Source organism: Bombyx mandarina, chromosome 15 (genome assembly GCF_030267445.1).
Source record: "Bombyx mandarina strain Sakado chromosome 15, ASM3026744v2".
Classification (NCBI taxonomy): Eukaryota; Metazoa; Arthropoda; class Insecta; order Lepidoptera; family Bombycidae; genus Bombyx; species Bombyx mandarina.
Genome location: NC_143221.1, coordinates 13,317,928 through 13,345,014, shown reverse-complemented (window position 1 = coordinate 13,345,014; position 27,087 = coordinate 13,317,928). Strand labels below are relative to the sequence as shown.

The 27,087-nt window shown below is 37.0% G+C and overlaps 1 protein-coding gene across 1 annotated transcript; it reads left to right on the top strand.

The window, feature by feature from the left end:
• The first annotated feature begins 403 nt into the window (after positions 1-403).
• On the top strand, positions 404-25,308 carry brP-1649 (juvenile hormone binding protein brP-1649). Its single transcript, XM_028181874.2, has 6 exons — positions 404-640; positions 7,884-8,002; positions 12,343-12,464; positions 21,413-21,546; positions 23,006-23,155; positions 24,692-25,308. The coding sequence occupies exons 1-6, from the start codon at positions 580-582 to the stop codon at positions 24,841-24,843; spliced, it is 738 nt and encodes a 245-aa protein (XP_028037675.2). The 5' UTR covers positions 404-579; the 3' UTR covers positions 24,844-25,308.
• Positions 25,309-27,087: the final 1,779 nt, after the last annotated feature.

The following is a 27,087-nucleotide window of genomic DNA, read 5'->3' as shown; positions in this document are numbered from 1 at the left end:
GACGAATACGGCTGTAATATATTCGAAAGCTCTGAAATAATATTAAAATAGCAGTCAAACGCGAGATCATACCGTGAAAATAGTTTTAATTATGTATCCACCACCCACCAGATGGGTATGGGTCACCGTCGCTCATGGATTTCAGCAATAGCAAGGGTACGGTTAAACCACTGTCTACTGCAAGACAATGAAATGTATTAATAGTAGTACTAGTATACTGGTTGTGCTACTAGACACATATAGTAGAAACATGTAATAAAAAGTGTCGAATTACTACTTCTAAAGCAACAAGGAATACTGTATTTAAAATGTATGACTAAAGAATGAGTAAAGAAAAAAAAACATATTTTCTTCCATTCCACGCTTACTCATTTATTTTAACAAAGACGGTGTACACGTCTTTATAAGAAACTCAGGTCGTACGGTCAACGCATCTTGGAGTGGGCTCATCCGTGGTCACAGTGGCCACACATTACTCCCGCCGAGGCTGAACGCAACGGACGCTCAGTCGGGAATTAAAAAAAAAAAAAATTGCGCGCCCTTTTTGTTTTCAAATTTTAATCGGTTAAAAAAATAAGAATGCATAAATTCGTGGCGTTGCTTATGATCGCGACAGTGATACCGCTGAAAACAAATGCAAGTAAGTACAGAAGAAAGTAGACAGACTGCTTACTACTACTATCTATTCGTGCCATTTTAGTGTGTCAGTAGAAACAATAGTAGGCTGCGTGTTGAATTGTATTGTGGCGATAAAAACATTTCTATGAATTATTTTAAAGAAATATAATTTTAAGTTACCAGATATGTTTTTTCAAAATCCTCTAAACGACCTTTGATTGTTCAAATATTTTTAATTTATTATTTTCTCAAATAATAAATACACCGCTCATGCCTGTGTTAGAAAAGTGATCAAAATCTTTAATAGTCTATTGAATTAAAATAATAGATGTAAAATTAGGTATTTTTTTTACATAACGTTATTAATTTAATTCCAAATTTAATAACTAAACATCGTATGTACAACATCTAATTTCTATATTTAAAAATCAAATTAAATTCGTAATCATCATAAATAAATCTTATTGAAAAATTTCTCGAAATCGATTGAAAAGGTTCGATCACCTGTTAATTAAACAAGTTTACTAATCAGCTATAAACAACAAACAAGTCTTCGACTCAAAACTAATAGGACTAGAGGTCCCGCAGTAGTCGAAATTCGACTATAATCCTTACCATCTTAAATAAATTATATATATTTGTATAATGCATTATAATATAAAGTAAGTATATGTGTGTATGTTATATATATGTATGTGTGTGTGTGTGTGTGTGTATTTGTATGTATATATATTGTTTTGTATCTTGTAATATGTATATATGTATTACTATATGTAATGTTTACTGTATGCACTAGGTTTGTGTTCCTAATTCATCCTTCCTTTTGCGGGCCTACTGGAAGAGATTTCAGCATGAAATAAGTAGTGCCCTTGTACTCTGTATCCTTATTGACGTGTCTTTTCTAACAGCTGTGTGTACAAAATATATTAAATAAAAAAATAAAATAAAATAAATTATATAATCACAAATTTCGCCAAGGCTACACTATAAAAAAATATTAACAAAGACAAACAATATTTAATTTTAATCTATTCTCAATTTGACCACAGACGTCAAGAACAAAAGTTTGACAATAAATAGTATGCATGCGTGTGTGCGTCAAATACATGGTATGTAGTGTGTGTAATGTTTTCTTTATGGATTTAATGTATCTATTATGCATAATTTAAAAAAGTATCATCATTGTGCACTTCTTCTCTATATTCTCTATAAGTGTGAAAAATTTCATACTCCTCCGTCCGTGCAATTTTCGTAAAAAGGGATACAAAGTTTTTGCTTCACGTATTAATATATAGATTCCTGTCCATACGGTTATGTGAACATTATACCAAACAAAAAAAACTGTCCTTAATCGTCATCGCAGAGGTAACGTCAAAAAATAATTCACCTAACTTACTGAAGAAGCTTAAACTCAGCTCACACCACAGTAATTAAACAATAATACCTTAAGCTTAAGGTACTATTTTGTTGTTTGCTTTTTTATTTTTATTGCTTAGATGGGTGGACGAGCACACAGCCCACCTGATGTTCAGTGGTTACTGAAGCCCCTAGACATCTACAACGTAAATTCGCCACCCACTTTGAGATATAAGTTCTAAGGTCTCAAGTATAGTTACAACGGCTGCCCCACCCTTCAAACGGAAACGCATTACTGCTTTACCGCAGAAATAGGCGGGGTGATGGTGCCTACCTGTGCGGACTCATAAGAGGTCCTACCACCTGTAAATATTTCCTCTTAAGCTAGCTACGAAGCGATATAAAAACGTGTCAAGCATTACATAACGTCATGGTTGTAGTCTTAGAACACGGAACATGGAGAAAATTTCAAATGAGTGTTGTTAGGTTGACTAAATCACATCACTAGAATTTCCTAGTTCAAATATAAGCTATCAATTTAAGCTTGAACCCAATGACGTTTGACGTTAAAAACATTTTGACGTCACAGATCCAGTAAAGTAACACCAGAATTAACAGCCCAGAATAAATACAAACTTATTCATTAAAAACTTAAATTAAAAAGTACAACTTCGTGACCACTGACCGAGTTTACAAAAACCGTAAAACAATCGAAACGACGGAACTAATATAATAAACTAATAAAAAACCGGATATTAAACAGCAAAAGTAATTTTTATTACGTCTACAACTCGCAAAAACCGAGGAAATACATTAAAAACTACTTCAATGAGTAGTATAAAATGAAATGTGTGCCATTATTAACCATACGTAATCTAATTTAAATAAAAATAACAATAACTCTAAGATGGCTACACTTTTTTAATTGCCAATAATACGTAATCATTTTCGGCCAGTTATATCGCATTATAACCTCTCTTGATGCTACTTAGTTATAATCTACGTACTACATAGTAATTGCATTACAAGACAGCCATGTAACAGTTCCATTTTCAAACGATTAACGCCAGCTATAATCACGCAATCTAGTAATCATTGTAGTATATGGAAATGAATTAAGGTCAAAATTCTCTATAAACTAAACCAATTCAATTGCGCATTGAATAATAGTAAGATTTAATTCATGAATTTTTGTTAAGTTATTTTCCTGAAATTCGTACTTAGCTAGATTCTTTATGAAAAGCCTTGAATACAAAAATCAGAGCTGCCTAAAAAAAAAGGTGCGCGCGGAAAACCCTCTTATCCTGGTTCACCGCCACCTGGCTTAAACAGAATAGGTCGATACCAAAGAATAAAACTACATAGATCGATACCAAATATTATCCACTGCACAAAATCGTGTGCAGTGGATAATATGAACACGAGGGAAGCTGATTCTAAATATATGAGACTCAATTTAAAAATAACAAAAATATTTAGCAAATAAATATATACTGATTAAATGTAACAAAAAAAAGTGAACTAACCAAAAAAAGGAATAAATAGTAAACTGACAATTAATTAAGTTTTGAAGTTAATCGGGCGTTTGAAGTCGTTAATAGTGAGTTTCAAAATTCCGTCACTTACAAACTTACAAACAAACACTTTTTACTGGTGGTAGGACCTCTTGTGAGTCCGCACGGGTAGGTACCACCGCCCCGCCTATTTCTGCCGTGAAGCAGTAATGCGTTTCGGTTTGAAGGGTGGGGCAGCCGTTGTGACTATACTGAGACCTTAGAACTATATCTCAAGGTGTGTGGCGCATTTACGTTGTAGATATCTATGGGCTCCAGTAACCACTTAACATCAGGTGGGCTGTGAGCTCGTCCACACAGCTAAGCAATAAAAAAACAAAAAAAACAAAAAAAAAAAAAACCATTTTTTTTCCCTGCCTATTCTAGTAACCTCGGAAGGTTATTCTAGATTCTCCGAATTAGTAGGTGAGCTCGCGGGGCTTAAACCTGATGACGTTGCTAACATAAACCCTAGCAAGAGCCGCGCTTCGCGGAATCTACCACCGGATCGGAAACGCGACCCACTGAGAAGATCCGGCGAGAAACTCAGTAGGCTGTGTCTATGAGTTAATTTAGGTACTCGCCGGGCCCTTCGCCGCAAGCGATGGGTTCGACGAGAACGATGACTGGTGCTTGAGGTTAGTGGATCGGGAGGATCCGAAATGACGTGTTTTGGGTGATGTCGACTGTTTACCATTTGGTCTGCAGGATCGGCTATATAGTTTCCAGCAGCCACGATAAGAGGATTCTCATGTCGTACCGCTTTATCGAAATGGCACCTAAAAGCACCGTTAGTGGATCGGAAGGATTCTAAATGACGTGTAACAAACAAAAAGGCCAACCAAAAACAGCGTGTTAAAATAAAGAATCGCGTATACTATAAAAATTAACGCAGCGAACCTTACTGAACCATCAAGACCTTAATTGCCGGTTTGCCTCTAAAGTAAAACAAACAAGCCTTAAAATATATTACAATGTAAAACATAATATTTGAGTATAAGTAAATAATATACATACTACTATACAAAATGCTGATGTTTGGGCGTCTTGTGAGCTCTCACAGAAGGGTGCCACTAACCCGCCTATTTCTGCCGTCAAGCAGTAAGACACTTTGATTTGAAGTGTAAAGATAGCCGTTGTACTATAAAACTGAGTCTTAGAACTCATGTCTCAAGATGGGTGACGGCATTTGCTTTGTTAATGTCTATGGGCTCCATTAAGCAATAATCTTAGCAATAAATAATAAATCTATTTATAATTAATAAATATAATGAAAAATGTCTATTCTGTGTGCATCGTGCGAGTTCTTTAACGTTCTCGATAGCGTAAAAGTTAACTCAAATTTGTATGGAGTTGGAACAGCGCCCCTAGCGGCAAATGTAAGCAAACGTTCCAACTCAATACAAATTTGAGTTAACTTTTACTCTATCGAGAACGTTAAAAAACTCGCGCTAAGCACACTGCAGTCTCATTTTAAAATTAACATCGAAATAAGAAACCAATTTTAAATGTTTGTGCGCCTCAAGCACAACCTAATTTCGCCGTGTCGAACTTTCAAATGCAACTATATAAGTAAGTACAAAAAGAGAACTCTCTCGATTCACGTCTGATTAAAAAAAAAACCTTTATAAACGTTTCCAATTATTAGTACCGTATAGTTGTTTAACAGTGAACGGTTTTTTGCGAGAGCGGGTTTTGCGGGCAAGGTCTCGGGCGCGGGTCGACGACCCCGCAACTGGGTGCACTAAGATGGTTTAATGGAAACTTCTTTGCTTGCATTCAATTGAATATGCAATTTCGAAAAGGGCACATCTCTGAAAATGTAAAATGTTCAGGAAATGAAAAAAAACTGATTATTTTCTAAAGCAGTGCAAAATTTAAAATATTAACTTTTGAGATGTATTTTAGAGTTAATTAGCAATTGAAAATTACTGGAATTATTATAAAATGGGTGTAGGTAAGCCTCAAAACTACATGTATATGAAAAAACGTATTTGAAAAAATATGCGACATGTGCCCTTTACAAAATTGCATATTCAATTTTTTATACGAAAAACGTATAGAGGTGAATTACGAACGAACAAGAGTTTTAATAAAATCGAACCCACGTGATATTGTGGGCCCGCTTGAGGACTGCATCGACTGTTTTGTAACAATCTAGACTCCGAACTCATATATCAAGGTAAGTGATGGCAATCGTGTCATGATATCCATAGATAACTGGATACACAACAATTAAAAAACCCGGGCTTGAAATAACTAAGCATTAACTAAGAATTAGTGAAATAACTAAAAACAGTTCACTGGTGGCAGGACCTCTTGTGAGTCCGCACGGGTAGGTACCACCACGCTGACTATTTCTGCCGTGAAGCAGTAATGCGTTTCGGTTTGAAGGGTGGGGCAGCCATTGTAACTATATGTACTGAGACCTTAGAAATCTCAAATCATATGCATATAAAAAATCGAATAGTCACCGCTGAGTCAGTCCATATGGGCTCACACGGTGGTGTAGTAATTAGGGCCCCTGATTGCTGGGTCGTGGCTTCGATTACTGGATCGGGCAAACCTTCTTGTGGTGATTCGGTAGTTTGCTCTTTGTTAAGGTATTTTATATAACAAGATATGTGTTCTTTTTTATTTTTAATTGCTTAGATGGGGGGACGAGCTCACAGCCCACCTGGTGTTAAGTGGTTACTGGAGCCCATATACATCTAAAACGTAAATGCGCCACCCACCTTGAGATATAATTTCTAAGGTCTCAGTATAGTTACAACGGCTGCCCCATCCTTCAAACCGAAACGCATTACGGCTTCACGGCAGAAACAGGCATGGTGGTGGTACCTACCCTTGCGGACTCACAAGAGGTCCTGTCACCAGTCTCTAGACACTCGTAGTGCAAAAGAAGATCTTATAAAAAACTAATTGAACGTGATAATATATCTCGAGTCAGCTAGTTCATATAATGATTTAAAAAAAAGCGACGCAGCAAGTCATAACAGAATTAGAAACGAACAACTAGGGAGTAAGAGTATTGATCATAGTGTCATTATCCGTGATAAGAATCAAAGAGATGGAACGCAAACCGTGCTTAGACTGCACCAAAAAAAACTACCATTTATTATGACTCAGAACATTTCGGAACGTTTCTCAATAATAATCAAACAATCAAATACCTTTGTGTGTTCGGGTCAATAATACCACAATAAACTTGTTGGTTCAAGGTTTTGATTACTCATTATCATGTTATTCTTCCGCTAAGTCCCGTCACAGGAATACACGGAATAAGGCATTGTTTTCACTGCGCTCGGTCGTACCGTTATGTTCTGTGCGTTGCATATCAATGATCAACGAACGAAAGCGATGTACAACAGTAGTGTCTATTGTTATATGCTTAACATAAGTGATGGCAGTATTGGGAAAACTTGCTATGTTCAATTGTATCAGCGTGCGGTGCTTTTAGGTATCCCAAGCACCGGTCATCGTTCTCTTGCGACGAAGGCCTCGGCGAGTAAATTAACCCACAGACACAGCCCACTGAGTTTCTCGCCGGATCTTCTCAGTGGGTCACGTTTCCGATCCGGTGGTAGATTCTACGAAGCACTGCTCTTGCTAGGGTTCGTGTTAAGCAACATCGTCAGGTTTGTGCCCCGTGAGCTCACCTACTAGTTAAGGTTACGCTGATATGGTCTCTCTAGACCATCAACTTAGGTAGGAAAAAAAATAACAGCGTGCTGTAATATTTATTTATGAATCTATCTAAATAAAAATGATTCTGTGTAATGTATGTACGCGCATAACTTCAGAACATCGGCATCAAATCGGATAATTCTTTTTTTGTTTGTTGTGTTTGTCAGGTGAAGGTTCGTATGAAGAAAAAAATAATAAAAAAATTGCACAAAGAAAACTTAACCACCATAATATTAAATTTTTTAATTTAACCTTAAGGCGTTTGACGTAACATTGACAGAATGTATGCTGCAAATATCAGATTTGTTTAAATGAAAATTCAATAAAATCAATAGGTAGTAGGTAAATTTTAGTCCTCAAAGCGGAGCGAGGGCGGGTCGCTAGTATGAAATAAATATTTTATTGGCAAATCGTTAATATCTTTAAAATGCTCTTCAAAATACACATATTATAACGTTTTAGGAGTAGTATACAAAGCTTCTACTTATTTTATTAACGCACTGTACAAATTATTAACAACTCGACTAGTTTGTCACTATTGAGCTGGACAAATAGTACCTTACATAGGAGTGTAAGCTGCAAAGTCGTTTTTACGAATCCATTTTAAACATACTCATCACGGCTATCTACATTTTCATATTTCACAATCGATGTATTTCTTTTCCGTAGACATATTCGGAGGAAAATGTTCAAGACAAGATCCAAACGTAGACGCTTGTCTTCTAAGGAGTTTCAACAACCTCGTTGACTACTTGAAGGGAGGAGCTCCTGAGATGGGCATCGAAGAGGTACGTGGTTATTAATATTTCAGTTTAAACATGTTATTATTATGCTAATTTAAAATTGATTTTGTTCAGATGAAGTACAAAAGCGCGTGTGCCGCAAATCTACTTTATCAGAATACCAAACAAATTCGAATAAAACCAGGCTTTGATTAGAGAAGTTTTTACCAACAAATCACGAATTACGCCTGAAAAGCCTTTGAAATTCTAATTGCTTTGAATCAACAAAGGTTTAAGTTAAAAATTGTATTAATACATACCTAGGAAAACGAAGTGATACTACATAAATGTAGGATTGTAATCTAGTCAACAAGTTCAAAAACGTGTTAAATAGACATAAAGCTCCTAAAAATATGTACGATAGCTCATTGGGTGCGGAATGATGTCTACAAAAATGTTTTTAAGGGCTTATTAGCACATAAAAAATTGCGATTGTTATAAACAAAATAAGTTTTAAAAAAAAAGGAATTTGGTTTTTCCTTAATAATTTCTAAAATAATGATATTTAAGGAATTATGAAAAAAGATCCTGAAAAAGTAGGAAATTTCCAATAAAAAAGTCACAACTCCCGGAATTCTATCTCTATTATTTATAAAAAAAAATTAACGCTGAAAATAGCGCTCCGCGAGGTCGTTGCGACATAGGCGCGCCGTCTAAAAAGCCGGTATATCACCTAAAATAATTTTTTTATAGTATTAAATAACAATTTAAAAATTTGAATAAATTATGGTGTAATCTAAACACTTGAACGAAAAAAACATCGGTGGAAAAAAAAACTTATATCGATTTTTCAAAAATTTACACCATTGTTAATTAACTAACTTTTTTCCAATCTCTGTTTTTATAAATTACAGTATAAAAGTTTCAATAATTCATCTATAAATTTTTCCCTTCGTGGAGCTCTTATCATTTAAGTACTTAATAAAGTAATGCAAAAAAAAATTTTTAATCTTTATTATTATGATACTTATAATTTTTTTTAATTAATTTTTTAATTAACAAAAAATTAAATTTCTAAAAAATGTTATGAAAAATAGTTTTTTCCGTAATATCTTAATAATGCTGTTTTTGCATCTACCATAGGTATCTATTAATTAACATTTTAAAAAAAAAATTACGCTATTTGTTAAGAAATTGTTTATAAATAAAAAGACCATTTTGGGATTTTTAAAAAAAAATTTTTTACTGTCTTATTGTATAGGTGAAATAATGATTTAAATTGTTTAAAATCGTTTTTTTCATATTTCAATTGTTCAAATAATTAGTTAAGAAATTATTTTTTTCTTAAAAATCATCATTGACTCTTTTCAGCGGATTAACAAAGAAATACATTTTTTTATAAATAATTTCATTGTTTATTAACTTAACAATTTGTTATAAAAAATTAATATTAATCGTTATATTTTTTTTCGAAAACTACAAAAAATTACAAAAACAACCATACATAACAAAATATAGAAAAAAAAAATTGTATTTTTTACAGCATTTTTAGATATTATATGATAATGAAATTACAGCCGTTACATAATTTGTCAAGTTATAAATTGTTATAACTTTTAAACTATAAGAGATACGGTAAAGGACACTCAGGTCATTTTTATAAAGGATTTATTTATTTTTAAAATAAATTCAAAATCGATCCTGTAGCTATTGTTTATCAGTTGTTATGATAAACAATAGTTACCAATATAATTTTTTTTTTTAAAAATCACAAAATAGTCTATTTGTTTATAAACAATTTCTTAACAAATAGCGTAAATTTTTTTTTTAAATGTTAATTAATACCTATGGTAGATGCAAAAACAGCAATATTAAGATATTACGGAAAAAAACAATTTTTCATAACATTTTTTAGAAATTTAATTTTTTGTTAATTAAAAAAAATTATAATTATCAAAATAATAAAGATTAAAAAATTTTTTTTGCATTACTTTATTAAGTACTTAAATGATAAGAGCTCCACGAAGGGAAAAATTTATAGATGAATTATTGAAACTTTTATACCGTAATTTATAAAAACAAAGATTGGAAAAAAGTTAGTTAATTAACAATGGTGTAAATTTTAGAAAAATCGATATAAAATTTTTTTTTCACCGAGGTTTTTTTCGTTCAAGTGTTTAGATTACACCATAATTTATTAAAATTTTTTAATTGTTATTTAATACTATAAAAAAATTATTTTAGGTGATATACCGGCTTTTTAGACGGCGCGCCTATGTCGCAACGACCTCGCGGAGCGCTATTTTCAGCGTTAATTTTTTTTTATAAATAATAGAGATAGAATTCCGGGAGTTGTGACTTTTTTATTGGAAATTTCCTACTTTTTCAGGATCTTTTTTCATAATTCCTTAAATATCATTATTTTAGAAATTATTAAGGAAAAACCAAATTACTTTTTTTTTAAATCTTATTTTGTTTATAACAATCGCAATTTTTTATGTGCTAATAAGCCCTTAAAAAACATTTTTGTAGACATCATTCCGCATCCAATGAGCTATCGTACATATTTTTAGGAGCTTTATGTCTATTTAACACGTTTTTGAACTTGTTGACTAGACTATTGGTAAGAGCGGAACGTATGAACAGAGTGTGGAACGGAGTGTTAAGATGTGAGTGAGAGAGAACAGTAAGAAAGGGAGAAGAGAATGACAGACAGAATGACAAAAAGGAAGATAGCGAGGACAGTTAAAAAAAGAGTAAGGCGTAATAAAAGAGTTAATTAATTAAATTATTAATTAAATTATTATTATAACAGATGATTTTTGAAACAGTGGAAGTTTTATTTTATGCGCTGCGATCCCTATTCTACATAAATAAAAGACATAGTAATGAGCAAGTAATGAAAGCTATGAAAGATGAGGTGGTCCCCTTTTTTTCACTGCACTTCAGTTTTTTAATTAGGATATTAAATAATACCTCTTTTAGATTTAATTAAAAGTAATTTTACGGTTTAATCTCCTGTTTTTATTGTCATTTTACGTGACCAATAATACTATGGAATATTCTGAACGTCCAAAGTAATTTATTAGGAATAAGAAAAATCGAAATTAAACCGTAACAGGCGTTTTAATTAACGCGGTCGTATGTTTCCGTCAAACTTTTATTATTTATTATGTAATATTGTATTGTATTGATATTAATGTTATTACAAGAATTGTAATATCTCAAATATAACATCTAACAACATAACTATTATACATAACATGATTCACGAAAACCGAAGAAAATACTACTGCATGTTAGATTGTTATTTTTATGTAAATATCTTATGAGCGCTAACACCTTCGAGATAATATAAAAATAATCATAAATTACGAATTACAAAGGACACTTGGTCATTGTAAATTATTTCCAAAGCAATAAACTTTTGTGGTGTGAAAAATTACATTATATTACATTATCTTCTTATTGCTTCGATGAATAGAACGAGCTGTTTATGGAAAAGTATGCAATCAATACGAATCACAATGATTACGTAAATTTTAGTATTTCGTTTCATACTTTACTGTCGATTTCAAGCACGAAGCATACAATGGTTTGACAACATACGCGCAATCTCATTACTGAAGTTTAGGGCCCTTGTTAATATGTATACACAAAAAATATTTAGAATATCTTTGCCTTAAAAATCCTACGTAACAATTATCAAATAATGAGACGAAAGATGAAAAACTTTGCGACAATTTTTTTAAAGTACACCTTATTATTGGTTAACTAAAGCTCATAGTTATTGAGATGGATATCTTCGAAGTGCAGCTTCTCAGGTAATCTTCTATCTTCTATATATATAAAAATGAATTGCTGTTCGTTAGTCTCGCTAAAACTCGAGAACGGCTGGACCGATTTGGCTAATTTAATATTTAATTGGTCTTGAATTATTTGTGAAAGTCCAGAGAAGGTTTAAAAGGTAGATAAATATGAAAATGCTCGGAATTAAATAAAAATAACAATTTTGTTTTTCCTGCGATGTGTCCCCCATCGGACGGATTCCTTTTGTTTGTTTTAAGTTTATTTTATACAAAAGTTTAGTTCCTTTATTTATCGATTGAGGCACTACGAAGTCTGCCGGGTCAGCTAGTTTAATATAAAGGACACCAAACCCTTCATAGCGGAATGTATGAATGATTTCGGTGCGATATGAATTAGGAGGAGAAGTCGTCATGACTTAAAACAATAAGACGTCTAGTAAAAGGTTTGGTCGTATGAAAAGAAGAAGCAATGGATTATAAGGAATTAGGAGACCGGGACACCCAGTCCCAATCTAGCAGCAGCATAGACTTAAAAACCGCATAGATCTACTAAAACATTCAGACCCAGATATTTAATGGCGGTGTGAAATATTCCAGGCTGAGCCCATTGTGATAGACGAACTGTCTATAGCCCTAGGAGCTGGTCCCGACGGTTACAGAGCCACCTTCAAAGACATCCATGCATCAGGAGCATCGAATATGACCATCACTAACGTCAGGTGAGCATTCAATAAATAAAATATTTTATCGTTTATGGAAATCTAAATCTTAAAGTGGCATTGCATAAAGTTTACTTTTAATCGTTTTTACGGACGAATAATTAAAAATATCTTAAAGTAAATCTAGGTACGTTTCTCTTGGGGGACCGGCTCCTTGAGCTATATAATGGCTGCTTGGAGTCGGGACGGTTTCCGTCGCTCTGGCGGACGGGTAGACTTGTGTTGTTGAGGAAGGAGGGGTGCCCGGTGGATACAGCCGCCGGGTATCGTCCTATCGTGCTGCTGGACGAGGCGGGAAAATTGCTGGAACGTATTCTGGCTGCCCGCATCGTTCGGCACCTGGTCGGGGTGGGGCCTGACCTGTCGGCGGAGCAGTACGGCTTCCGGGAGGGCCGTTCGACCGTGGATGCAATTCTTCGCGTGCGGTCCCTCTCGGACGAGGCCGTTTCTCGGGGTGGGGTGGCGCTGGCGGTGTCTCTTGACATCGCCAACGCATTTAACACTCTGCCCTGGACCGTGATAGGGGGGGGCACTGGAGAGGCATGGAGTGCCCCTCTACCTCCGCCGGCTGGTTGGGTCCTATTTGGGGGCCAGGTCGGTCGTATGTACCGGGTACGGTGGGACCCTTCATCGTTTTCCGGTCGTGCGTGGTGTTCCACAGGGGTCGGTTCTCGGCCCCCTCTTGTGGAATATCGGGTACGACTGGGTGCTGAGGGGCGCCCTCCTCCCGGGCCTCCGCGTTATTTGTTACGCGGACGACACGTTGGTCGTGGCCCGGGGGGATGATTTTAGGGAGTCTGCCCGTCTCGCCACAGCGGGAGTGGCCCTCGTCGTCGGAAGGATAAGGAGGCTGGGTCTCGACGTGGCGCTCAGTAAATCCGAGGCTCTGTGGTTTCACGGGCCGCGGAGGGCGCCACCAGTTGACACCCACATCGTGATTGGAGGCGTCCGGATAGGGGTCGGGGTGCAGTTGAAGTACCTCGGCCTCGTGTTGGACAGCCGGTGGGCTTTTCGTGCTCACTTTGCGGAGCTGGTCCCCCGATTGATGGGGACGGCCGGTTCTTTGAGCCGGCTGCTCCCGAATATTGGGGGACCGGATCAGGTTGTGCGCCGCCTCTACGCGGGGGTGTTGCGATCGATGGCCCTGTACGGTGCACCTGTGTGGGCTGAGCCGCACAACCGGGCCACTATGGCTCGGTTCCTGCGCCGGCCGCAGCGCACCGTTGCCATCAGGGTCATTCGCGGATATCGCACCGTCTCCTTCGAGGCGGCGTGTGTTTTGGCGGGGACGCCGCCATGGGAGCTGGAGGCGGAGTCGCTCGCTGCCGACTATCGGTGGCGCAGCGAGCTTCGTGCTCGGGGCGTGGCGCGTCTCCCCGAAAGTGAGCTGCGGGCGCGGAAGGCCCATTCTCGGCGGTCCGTGCTCGAGTCGTGGTCGAGGCGATTGGCCAACCCCACGTGGGGGCTACGGACCGTCGAGGCGGTTTACCCGGTCTTTGATGACTGGGTGAATCGTGGCGAAGGACGTCTCACCTTTCGTCTGGTGCAGGTGCTGACCGGGCACGGATGCTTCGGGAAGTACCTGCGCCGGATAGGGGCTGAGCCGACGACGAGGTGTCACCATTGTGGACACGACCTGGACACGGCGGAGCATACGCTCGCTGTCTGCCCCGCTTGGGAGGTGCAGCGCCGTGTCCTGGTCGCAAAGATAGGACCTGACTTGTCGCTGCCTGGCGTCGTGGCGTCGATGCTTGGCAGCGATGAGTCATGGAAGGCTATGCTCGACTTCTGCGAGTGCACCATCTCGCAGAAGGAGGCGGCGGGGCGAGTGAGGGAAAGCTCTCCTCACTACGCAGAAACCCGCCGCCGCCGAGCAGGGGGTCGGGACCGGGGTCGTATCCGTGACCTGGCCCCCTAAGAGCTAGGGGTCCCACCCGTTTTGTGCGGGGAGGGACCCAGACGTGGGGTGGCGTGCTCTGCACGCTCACCCGCAATAGGAAGCCGGGTGATGGTAGACCGCGTTCCCCCGACCGCTCTGGGGGAAGGTGTAACGCGGCGCCATCAAAGCGGGCTCTCGGCCCGCTGAACGAGGGAACCGGTGGTCGTGTCGCTGGCGGCCACCGGTCCGGCGTCCGTGGGACGGTGGGATGGATGTAATGTGCTCTGCGTCAACCCTGTCCCGCCGTTTCAATAGCCCCGACTGGGCTCCGGCCCGGTCCGAGGTAGGGCGCCGGTTGTGAGCGGCAGGAGTTTTTAGTGAGGTTCAACTCCCACATACCCCACCTGCCGCGCGGGTGGGAATCCGGCGATTTTCTCCTGTGGGAAAAAAAAAAAAAAAAAAGGTACGTTTCTCGATAATTGCAATTTCATTATGTTAATTACATAAAAATAATGAACGTAGAATAAATATATAAACTAATTTGTTTTTTAATTAAATACCTAATCTCTCTTGAAAGGATAATTGCTTTCACGAATCAACTAATAAATAATGATAATTTGAAATACTATAATAGCACGTGCTACTAAAGAAAATAATTTCATAAAATTAGCGATTGCTTCATTTTTAATAAAAAGTTTAAAAAGTTTTTTTACCCTTCTCGAACAATACCCAAGAAAAAAAATTAGGTATGAATATGCGAAATAAAAGTGCTTATTTAATAATTCGTTGTATGTGTGTGTGTGTGTGTGTGTGATTGTAAGCGACTGCTTTAGGGGCAAATTGTTATTCGAGCGAATCTATCTTTATATCTATTTCGTGTATACTCTACAACCAAAACCTTTTGACGATTTTAAAAATAAAAAAAAAACATATCAAATAATTAAAAAATTCTGAAAATAAGTTTATCAAATAACACAAAAAATTTAAATACATTAATAATAGGTACTAGCTAGAATGCGATAAATTATAATAATACCAATATAAAAGTATCTTTGGACGCTAGTAACGGTATAATTGATGGGCCACGTAGAGAAATAAAACATTTATATGTCATTCGTCTCTGTGACGTCCTCCAATCTTTTATAGAAATACAGTATTACTTTAATTCAAACGAAATGCTTTTAGTTATCATAATATGTATTAACGTCTATCTTTGCAAATTATGTTTATCATTCTAGTCTAGTTTGAATAACAAATTTGAACTCAAACAATACCATTTAAAATCCTCGAAAAACCATTGGTTTTAAAAAATCAACAGACCAAAATAAAGTATACCCTCGAATTTAAATGAAAATAAATATTTTTAAAACTAACAACAGTGGAATCTCGTAGAATAAAGTCTAGAGTTCGGTAAATTTATTCCAGTCACGTTTCCTTTTGTGTTGACTGAACAGCTTAAAAACGCCTTCACGACCAGGGTCAGAGGAGAACTGGGAAATCACCGACAAATACCACAGCATAAATTTACGTTATTGGCTGATATTTCAGGGTTGCCAGAGACGAACATAACAATATGTTACGTCATGTTTACTTTGTATAATAAAAAAATATTCTGTGGTATTGGCGTATTCTAGTAGTATCATCTTGCATAATAAGTCATGAACGATGCCAGTTCCTCAGATTAAAAATTTAATAAGGTTAATTAATACATTTAAATACATTTAAGAGTGTTCTGAAAATATATTTATGTACTTAACAAATTAGGCTGCGTGCATAAGATAAGAAAAAATGAAATTTGAAAAAGATGAATTAAAATATAATAAATAATATACAATAAAATAATGGGACCTGCTGCCCATTATAAGCACGCGTGTGTAGGTTCTACTTCTTGTTTTTTTCAGTATGGCAATCGGCCTCTTACGTAGCCATTGTTGCAAGTAATTTTTTTTAAATATTCAATTATTATACATACATATTCTGTTAAATGAAAATTTACATAGATCGATACGAGATGAATTTGATTCATTTAACATTTTAATAAATTGTAATAAAAGAAAACGTCACGAGATGAAATTATAATAGTCTCAGTAAAATGGTGCGAATTTACTAAGACTTCGGTGCACGTTTGGAAAGAACCAGAGAAGCCAAATCCAACGATTCTCTTTCATTTTCCCAAACTTCTCGAAATTCCCGAGAATCCGGACAAGTTTGGGAAAATGAAAAACAGTGAAAAGTGAATAACGTTATTACACGTATTAAAACTTGATAAAACACTAAATGAACAAGTTAAAACAATTGACACAACTTGACCTTTACGCGTTCCCGCCAAACATTGCCACCATCCTCCTACTGAGTAATGCCAGCAATCATTCCCGTTTGAGGCTGAAAATAAATTATGACGACACAGATGAAAGGACTTTTTGGCGGGAGCACGAAGAGTGAAGTTGTGTGATTTGTTTTATTTTGTCTATTTAGTGTTTCTTCAGGTTTAAATGTGTAATACCGGTGGTTTATTAACTGTTTAATATCTGTGAAAGTGCAAAATAGTGGGAAAATGAAACAAAGCCGCTAGACGTAACTTCTCGGAATCCTCCAAAAAGTCCACTGAAAAAATCTCAGTAAATGACCACCATTTTACTAAGATTATATATTATCCCATATCATCTCATCTCATTTCATTTAATTTCATCCCAGTTGATTAATGTCTCAAATTAATCATCTTCATTTCATTTCATTTTATTTCATTTCACTCGATATTATCATTTTTCATAAAAATAAGAATATAAATAATAATAAGACATGACTTAAAGGTCTGAGTTACCAGGTCATAAAATCCCATTAAACACAGATGGAACTTGTTTGTCATGAACATACTCATCAACAAATGTACCCTCTCAACCTTCTTGACCTTTGGAACCATTGCATGGACGTAAAATAATATTTTGGAACAAAAACAATAAAACGACTTTGTATTTATTGTTAGTTCCTAGTTGTTTTTTATATAACGTCCTCGAGTCGCAGTTAATGCGCAATTTCGATGTTGAACACTAAAAACTAGTTTTCGTCGTTAAACACTAATTATTGACACATTAATGTTTGAATAACCAGATTCGAAAACTTACCGTTGTCATTTTGAGGAAAACGCACGCAATATAGAAAACGAACTTATTAGACAATTTCATCAGTTGAATAATTAAAACGACAATTGGTCCCTCCGGAATCCGGTTACTGCACTGTTGAAGGTTTAAGTGATTAGATAGATTTCAATTGAAAGTAAATATCAAAGAATTGATTTTATATGTAATACTGAACGCTTTTTAAAATTACTCTTTAAAAAAAATTACAACATATAAAATTATCAAAATCATTTCGATCGGATGACAAACAAAAAACCAGGAAATTCGCAAAAATAAAAATTTTGGTTATTTGAAAACAGTTGCGACAACATTATAATTATTAAATATAAAAAAATATTTTTTATTTTTTAATGCTTAGATGGGTGGACGAGCTCACAGCCCACCTGGTGTAAAGTGGTTACTGAAGCCCATAGACATCTACAACGTAAATGCGCCACCCTTGAGATATAAGTTCTAAGGTCTCAGTATAGTTACAACGGCTGCCCCATCCTACAAACCGAAACGCATTACTGCTTCACGGCAGTAACAGGCGAGGTGGTGGTACCTACCCGTGCGGACTCACAAGAGGTCCTACCACCAGTAATAAAACATTAAAATCAAAAACATCAACATTAAAATAGCTATATGTTTGGTTTATAATCTGCTAAAGCAAACATAATATGTTAAATAAATAATATGAGGCCTTCAAAATACTGATTAATACCAAAGTATGACATTCCATTGTAAATAGAATGTATCTACGGTATACACGTATGCATTCATACTATATTAAGCTGTGCATATTAACAAATTACTTTTCAAAATTGTGATTAGCTTAGAGAGCGTTTATGAGTGCTTGTGAACCAATTTTATATAAAACCAGCTGACCCAGCAGACTTCGTATTGTCTCAATCGATAAATGAAAGACCAACTTTTGTATATTAAAATAAACTTAAAACAAACAAAAGGAATCCGTTCGACGGGGGACGTATCAAAGGAAAAACAAAATTGTTATTTTTATTTAATTCCGGGCATTTTCATATTTTTTTTACTTTTAAACCTTCTCTGGACTTCCACAAATAATTCAAGATCAAAATTAGCCAAATCGGTCCAGCCGTTCTCGAGTTTTAGCGAAACTAACGAACAGCAATTCATTTTTATATATATAAATAAGTACTTATTTAAGAACTAGTCTGCTTATTTTTCTTCGATTGACTATTAAAAACCGGTTTTAGAATGTTCGACAAAATTCGCAATTCAAATGGATTCAGCTAGGTTTCATCGCGCAAAATGACTTTTTCTCCGACCGCATTTTTATTTAGAATTCTGTAATAAAAATTATCGCCATTTAAAATTATCGCCATTTTTTACTGGTGGTAGGACCTCTTGTGAGTCCACACGGGTCGGTACCACCATCCTGCCTATTTCTGCCGTGAAGCAGTAATGCGTTTCGGTTTGAAGGGTGGGGAAGCCGTTGTAACTGTACAGAGACCTTAGAACTGATATCTCAAGGTGGGTGGCGCATTTACGCTGTAGATGTCTATGGGCTCCAGTAACCACTTAACAACAGGTGGGCTGTGAGCTTGTCTACCTATCTAAGCAATAAAAAATAAAAAATAAACTTTTGTTTAAAGTTAGTTCGAGACTTTTCTTGTAGAATATTTTAATTTTTTGTATAAACACAAACGATCGATTCGACATGCGATACTGTCTTCAGTCAACAATAGAGTAGGTATTGCGATGCTTGTTGGGACTTCCTTTTCCTTATTCCTTCCTCAATCCCCTATCCACGCCATCTGTTGACACTACAAGAAAAACTACGCGCGTATGAAAATGGCGCGAAGTGTGTAAAAAAAACTAAAACATGGTGCCGGTGCAAAAACAATAAAATTGTGATTTGTTGATCATTCAGCACATATAACTCTCGCCAGTGAGAAAAATGAATAGTGCATCAACGAACTACAGAGTGAGTCCTAAAACTTATCCTTTTCCCAGTCCCAAACAAATCTAAATTCAAAACAATGCTCATTCTACAACACGTTCATTATATGCAAAACGAAAAACAGAAATAAAAAACGAATAATTTAAAAATGAATACAAAAAACCAAAAAAATTAAAATAAAACTCCTTAAAATTAAAATTAACGATTAGCAACAAAAAAGAATGAAATATTCAGGAAACAAAAGAATATACAGCTTTCATATCAAAATATTCTAAACGCAAGCAAAGTGTTCAAGCCACAGTTCAAAGTTCAAACATGTCAAATGACGCCTTATTCTTAAAAGAGAATACTTTATGACCTATGAAAATACAAAAATACTATTAGAATCATAATACCTAATCATAATTTCATCTTACCATTCATATAATATTATGAATATTTGTCTATTATAATAAAATGACATTCCAATGTATAAAAATAAATAAGTTGCCAAATAACATTTGGATCGTCAACAGGGTCCTTTATTGAAATAAAAAATAAAGAAATAGAATGACGCTTGTATTACCATATTTAATTGTTTTTTATCATGTCTAGAGGTGACAGGCTATTTATTAGGTACTAGCGGTCCGCTCCAGCTTCGCTCGGGTCTTTAATAAAAAAAATCCAAATTAACAATCATAATACATACACATCAATCCTTCTATTTGAGTCAGCTTACTAAAAAAGAAAATTATAAAAATAGTTTTGAATAATCTTGGGTTCCACTATTGGAGTTTTAGCAAGGACCCCTATTTAAAGAAAAAGAATATAGCCTATGTCACTCGGGGATAGTGTAGCTTCCAAACAGTGAAAGAATTTTTCAAATCGGTTCAGTAGTTTCGGAGCCTATTCAATACAAACAAACAAACAAACATTTCCTTTTTATAATACATATTAGTATAGATAAGCGAAATTTTTGCAACTTTACAGGAGAGCCATTTAAAATTCAAAATTTGGAAAAAATATCATAACAAAAAAAAAACTTCTTCAGCTTTCATTTAAATGAGGTAAACTTTTTTTTTTTTTTTTTTTTCCACAGGAGAAAATCGCCGGATCCCCACCCGCGCGGCAGGTGGGGTATGTGGGAGTTGAACCTCACTAAAAACTCCTGCCGCTCACAACCGGCGCCCTACCTCGGACCCGTCCGGAGCCCAGTCGGGGCTATTGAAACGGCGGGACAGGGTTGACGCAGAGCACATTACATCCATCCCACCGTCCCACGGACGCCGGACCGGTGGCCGCCAGCGACACGACCACCGGTTCCCTCGTTCAGCGGGCCGAGAGCCCGCTTTGATGGCGCCGCGTTACACCTTCCCCCAGAGCGGTCGGGGGAACGCGGTCTACCATCACCCGGCTTCCTATTGCGGGTGAGCGTGCAGAGCACGCCACCCCACGTCTGGGTCCCTTCCCGTACAAAACGGGTGGGACCCCTAGCTCTTAGGGGGCCAGGTCACGGATACGACCCCGGTCCCGACCCCCTGCTCGGCGGCGGCGGGTTTCTGCGTAGTGAGGAGAGCTTTCCCTCACTCGCCCCGCCGCCTCCTTCTGCGAGATGGTGCACTCGCAGAAGTCGAGCATAGCCTTCCATGACTCATCGCTGCCAAGCATCGACGCCACGACGCCAGGCAGCGACAAGTCAGGTCCTATCTTTGCGACCAGGACACGGCGCTGCACCTCCCAAGCGGGGCAGACAGCGAGCGTATGCTCCGCCGTGTCCAGGTCGTGTCCACAATGGTGACACCTCGTAAATGAGGTAAACTTAATCGAAGTTCAATTCAAAAAACATCGAACCAGTCCGGTCGACCGGCTCCAGTAACCACTTATCACTAGGTGGGCTGTGAGCTCGTCCACCCGTCTAAGCAACAAAAAAAAACTAACGACGATTATTTACAAAATAATTACACTAAAATTAAAAATAAGTAGCTAATATAAGATTATCCGTATTAAGCGAACGATGTCTTGATGTTCTCAGGTCGGATCTAGAGACCCATCAGTTCCAGCTGACGCTGTACGGACCTCACATCAGCGCCCGCGCTCGGTACCGCTCCTCAGGAGTTCTGCTGCTGGTCAGAGCTTCAGGCGGCGGCGAGTACTGGGGCGAATACCGTAAGAACATTTAACTCGATTAGTATTAGAGAACTGTTTCACTAAAATAAATAAAAAAAAAAATATTTAATTCAGCCCTTTGTTAGTCCATATGTTGTTAGTAGAGTAATACTTACAGCTATGTTAGTAAAATTAAAATTAAAATCCAAATTGGCAAAATTATTAAAACATTTAATTCATAAATCTGCGTTACTTTGAAATTTAATTAATAAAAAAATTACACTATTTTGTCGCAATTTTCAAAATGATAAAAACATTTTATTTGTGTGCATAAAGGTGTGAATGAGCTCACGGCCCCTCTTGTGTTAAGTGGGCACCGGATCCCATAGAGATCATAAGCTAAACGCCGCCAACAAATTTACAATGTTGATTACATACATTTTTGTATAAAAATCTTTTACATAAAATAATTATTAATACTAAGCTAAGTAAAAACAATATTAAGTTAATAGTTTCAATACTGGGATATTTATTCAGGAAAATAATACATTAAATTAAATCACTGCGATCTATATAGCGGTAGGCAGCGGCTTGGCTCTGCCCCTGGCATTGCTGAAGTCCATGGGCGACGGTAACCACTCACCATCAGGTGGGCCGTGTGCTCGTCTGCCTACAAGGGCAATAAAATATATATATATATATATATATATATATATATATATGTTAAAAGATTAACATATTAACTCTATTTGTAATACCTAAAAAATATGGAGTAATAATAAACACTGCGATTTATTTCACAAGATAATAATATATAATAATATAATATGTAATAAGAATATCGAGTAATATAATTGTCAAGTGGATATTTTACGTTAATACTCTGTGGCATAACAATTAAACACAATACAAATGAACCCTTAATTTTAAGGCTGCTGGACGTAACTTCTCTGGATCCTCCAAAAAGTCCACTGAAAAAGTCTCAGTAAATGACCATCATTTTACTGAGGTTATATTTCATATGATTTCATTTCATTTCATTTCATCTCATAATATCATTTTGATTTAAAAAATATATATAAAAGATTAGGCTGTATGGTATGATACCTTTGCTTTTCCAATTGGAAAAATAAAACTACTACTAGTAAACCCGCATTGTGGCATAAAGTCAGATTAAAAATATAAAAAAAACTGTCATTTTTGACAACGCTCCATTTTACTATCCATCGATTGTTTCGTGACGGCACCTCAAAATAAACTCGACTCTTGAGGAGTAATGTGTTGTTTCCTTAGATGCTATTGCCCACTGAGTTTCTCGCCGGATCTTCTCAGTGGGTCGCGTTTCCGATCCGGTGGTAGATCCTGCGAAGCGCTGCTCTTGGTAGGGTCAGTGCTAGCAACACTCCAGTTTGAGCCCCGTGAACTCACCTACACACGTTAGGGTGAAGCTGAAATAGCCTCTCAAGGCTATCAGCATAGGTAGGAATTTTTTTTAGATGCTATTGATTTTCCTTTACAGATGGCGTCAAGGCCAAGGTGTACTTCCGTGGCGCTCCGTACGAACGCGACGGACGAACTTACTTGAAGCTGCAACAGCTGAAGCTAGATTTTTCCGTCAAAGACATCAAGATGGGCGTTGAGAATTTGGACAACTCAAACGCCGTACTCCGTAAGTTTGGACTCAATATTTTCAGACCTAATCTTTTTTTTTATTGTTTAAATGGGTGGACGAACTCACAGCCCACCTGGTGTTCAGTGGTTACTCGAGCCCATAGACATCTACAACGTAAATGCGCCACCCACCTTGAGATATGAGTTCTAAGGTCTCAATATAGTTACAACGGCTGCCCACCCTTCAAACCGAAACGCATTACTGCTTCACGGCAGATATAGGCAGAGTGGTGGTACCTACCCGCGCGGACTCACAAGAGGTCCTACCACCAGTAGCCTAATGGGATATTCCAGCTACGCGCAGACCAGTAGGTGAGCTCACGGGCTCAACCTGAGAGAGTTTCTTGTTTTGCTAAGCGTACGTAATCTCACGCCTACATTGACGCGTATACAGATTGGTCACTCACACAACTAAGGGCTGCGCACACTCGTACTGTGCAACAACTATATTCCTATTACTACTTTTTTCCCTACCTGATCGGTGGGAGCCTATGGCACAAAAACAAAATGTTAAAATTACATGACAAATAATATGATTACAATAAAAACGTGACATTAAATCGTAAAAGACGCGAATACCAAAGAAAATCTCATAAAAATCGGATACAGCAGTACATTCTTCTTTGGGCTACTGCGATACTTTACCTGGTATAAAGTGGGATTGCCATAGCTAATAAAAAAAAATCAGTCGATAACGACAGCTAATAACAATTTTTATTTTTTTTATTGGCTAGATGGGTGGACGAGCTCATACCCCACCTGGTGTTAAGTGTTTACTGGAGCCCATAGACATCTACAACGTAAATGCCGCCACCCACCTTGAGATAAGAGTTCTAAGGTCTCAAGTATAGTTACAACGGCTGCCCCGCCCTTCAAACCGAAACGCATTACTGCTTCACGGCAGAAATAGGCGGGGCGGTGGTACCTACCCGCGCGGACTCACAAGAGGTCCTACCACCAGTAAAACAAATGTATAATAATACTAGCGGCCCGCTCCGGCTCCACTCGGGTATTTAACAAAAATTTCAACGATATTTGACGTAGTTTTATTTTTCTATTGAACACTTATTGCTACATGACTATAATAGTTAGACATATGCTGTCGCGACACTTTTTGTAAAAATGAATGTGTTCTACAAAGTCTTAGTAAATTATTTTATTCTATCATCGATGGTTTTCGCAGGGCACGCGATGTAAAGAATATTTTAGGTAATTTTTGTACACCTTGGGTTACATTATTGGAGTTTTAGTAATGTTAACGTATTTAATTATTTTTTTCAAAAAAGATTATAGCCTGTGTCACTCGGGAATAGTGTAGCTTCCAAATAGTGAAAGAATTTTTCAAATCGGTTCAGTAGTTTCGGAGCCTATTCAATACAAACAAACAAACAAATCTTTCCTCTTTATAATATTAATATAGATATATAATAATAATAAAATAATATAATAAATAATAATAATATATGTATAATAATAGGTATATAATAAACAACAAGATGTATAACAGATAAAAAATAAGGCTTTAAATTGACAGAGGCTGCATTGAACCTCTTCATCAGTACGAACGCTCAAGAGCTCCTGAAGGAAATGAAGCCGGAACTGAAGAGGGACTTGGCGGATAAGATGTCGCGTTATTTAGACCACATCCTCCAGCACATACCTTACGACGAGCTGGTCGTTGATTAAGCAACCTCCCCATCTTATATATGGGGTGTTTAAAATGTGCACAGTTTTTATCATTATTTCTCTAACGATCGCTACTTTTAAGAATTTGCGAACAAATTTGTAATGTGGGAGACGGATATTATTTAAATACATGATTTTGAACGAGAAAATAATAAGAATCAGTTTTATCATTTAGAATCGTTTGAAAATGTATAAGTATCTGTGTTACTTGTTTTTCTTTTTTTATCATTCAATATATTTAAAACTAATTATAGAAATTTATTTCACTCTTAAAATGTTCAACCTTTTCATTTAAGTACGTCAATAAATTAATATTACTATTTATAAATTATTTATTAAGCTCTAAGTATTAGTACAAGGAAGTATTTTGTCTCATCCTCAAAGTAAGTAGTCATAATTAGTAATAGGTTTTTATTTTATTTATTTATAATGTACTAATAATTAATAAAATAAACATGAATAAAACATTGAATTTCATTAATACTATTTACTATATATCCCTTAAATAATTATATTATGTACGTATATTTGGGCCTTATTATAAAGCTCAAGGTCACCCATAGAGCAATGGAGAGGGCTATAGTTGGAGTTTCCCTGCGAGATCAAATCTGGAATGAATCTCTATTCGCAGGAAAATCATGGTAACCGAAATAATAGCGCAAAGAATTGTACAATCTCTGGTATTGAAAAACTAGTCTGGGTTCACGTACATCCAATACCGTCTTTACCATAAGGGCACACGGGGCCCGTGCCCAGGGCCCCCATTCTCAGGGGGCCCCGAAAGACCGACAATTTCTCTCACACGTTTATTCTCAAAACATTTTTGTCGGGCACATTACACTTTTTTCACAAATCAGTAATCAGAAGGTATTTACAAGGCATATTCTTCTTCTCAGTCGTATGCACTCTTGGCATAGTGGTCGTGGTCATCACTTCTGTTGGTGGTGCGCTTCACCAGACGTCGCCATTCCTCACGTACCACACAAGGCATATACTATGCCTATAATGGAAGATTTTGCTCAACAGAAATCCCGAAAGAAACCGTTATCGAAATCGTAACCAAAAAACAAGCAGCATTCTAATATCATTAATGACATATTATATCATACTGTATTTGATTACCTACATAAATGGTCATACTCAGTAAAAAAATGTTATTATAATTCGCTTTTTTTACTTTCCAAAAGGGTATCAAATTCTTGTGTGCCCAGGGGCCCCATCCTAGTTTAAGACGTCCCTGCTTACATCTTTAAAATAGGTATAGAATAAGTCTTTTGAGTGCCGTTTTAGAAAAACAGGATGAAGCCAGTGTCTTTGCTTTGCGTTTTTTACAAGATAAAGTGCTTATGGCTCGACGAAAAAATCACAAATGGCCTTTGATTGGCTGCTATAACTGGCTACTCAAATATTTTGCCTACCGCAGCCTGACCGCAGAGTCAAACTGCCTAGCCGATTTGGACTTTATCTCGTAAAAAACGCAAAACAAAGAAAAGACAATTCATCCTCTTTTTCTAGAAAGGCACTCAAAAGGCTTATTCTTTAACTATTTTACAGATATTCATACATACCTACCCATTCGTCGTGGTCTAAGGATAAGACGTCCGGTGCATTCGTGTTGAGCGATGCACCGGTGTTCGAATCTCAGGCGGGTACCAATTTTTATAATGAAATACGTACTTAACAAATGTTCACGATTGACTTCCACGGTGAAAGAAAATAACATCGTGTAATAAAAAACAAACCCGCAAAAATATAATTTGCCTAATTATGGGTGGTACCTCTTGTGAGTCCGCACGGGTAGGTAACACCGCCCTGCCTATTTCTGCCGTGAAGCAGTAATGCGTTTCGGTTTGAAGGGTGGAGCAGCCGTTGTAACTACTAGCCGTTGTGACATACGCACGTAATAAATATTTATGAATGACTGATAAAGGAACAGCATCGTGGTATAAGATCAAACATAAAAAAATAATAATGTGCGTAATTCCTGGTGGTAGAACATCTTGTGAGCCGGCGCGGTTAGGTACCACAATCCTGCCTATTTCGGCCGTCAAGCAGTAATGTGTTTCAGTTTGAAGGATGGGGCATGCGTTGTACTGAAAAAACTAAGACCTTAGAACTCATGTCTCGAGGTGGGTGGCGTGATTTACGTTGTTGATGTCCATGGGCTCCGATAAGCACATAATACAAGGTGAGCCGTGAGTTCGTCTATCAATTTAAAACTAGTGGTCCCGCAGTAGTCGAAAT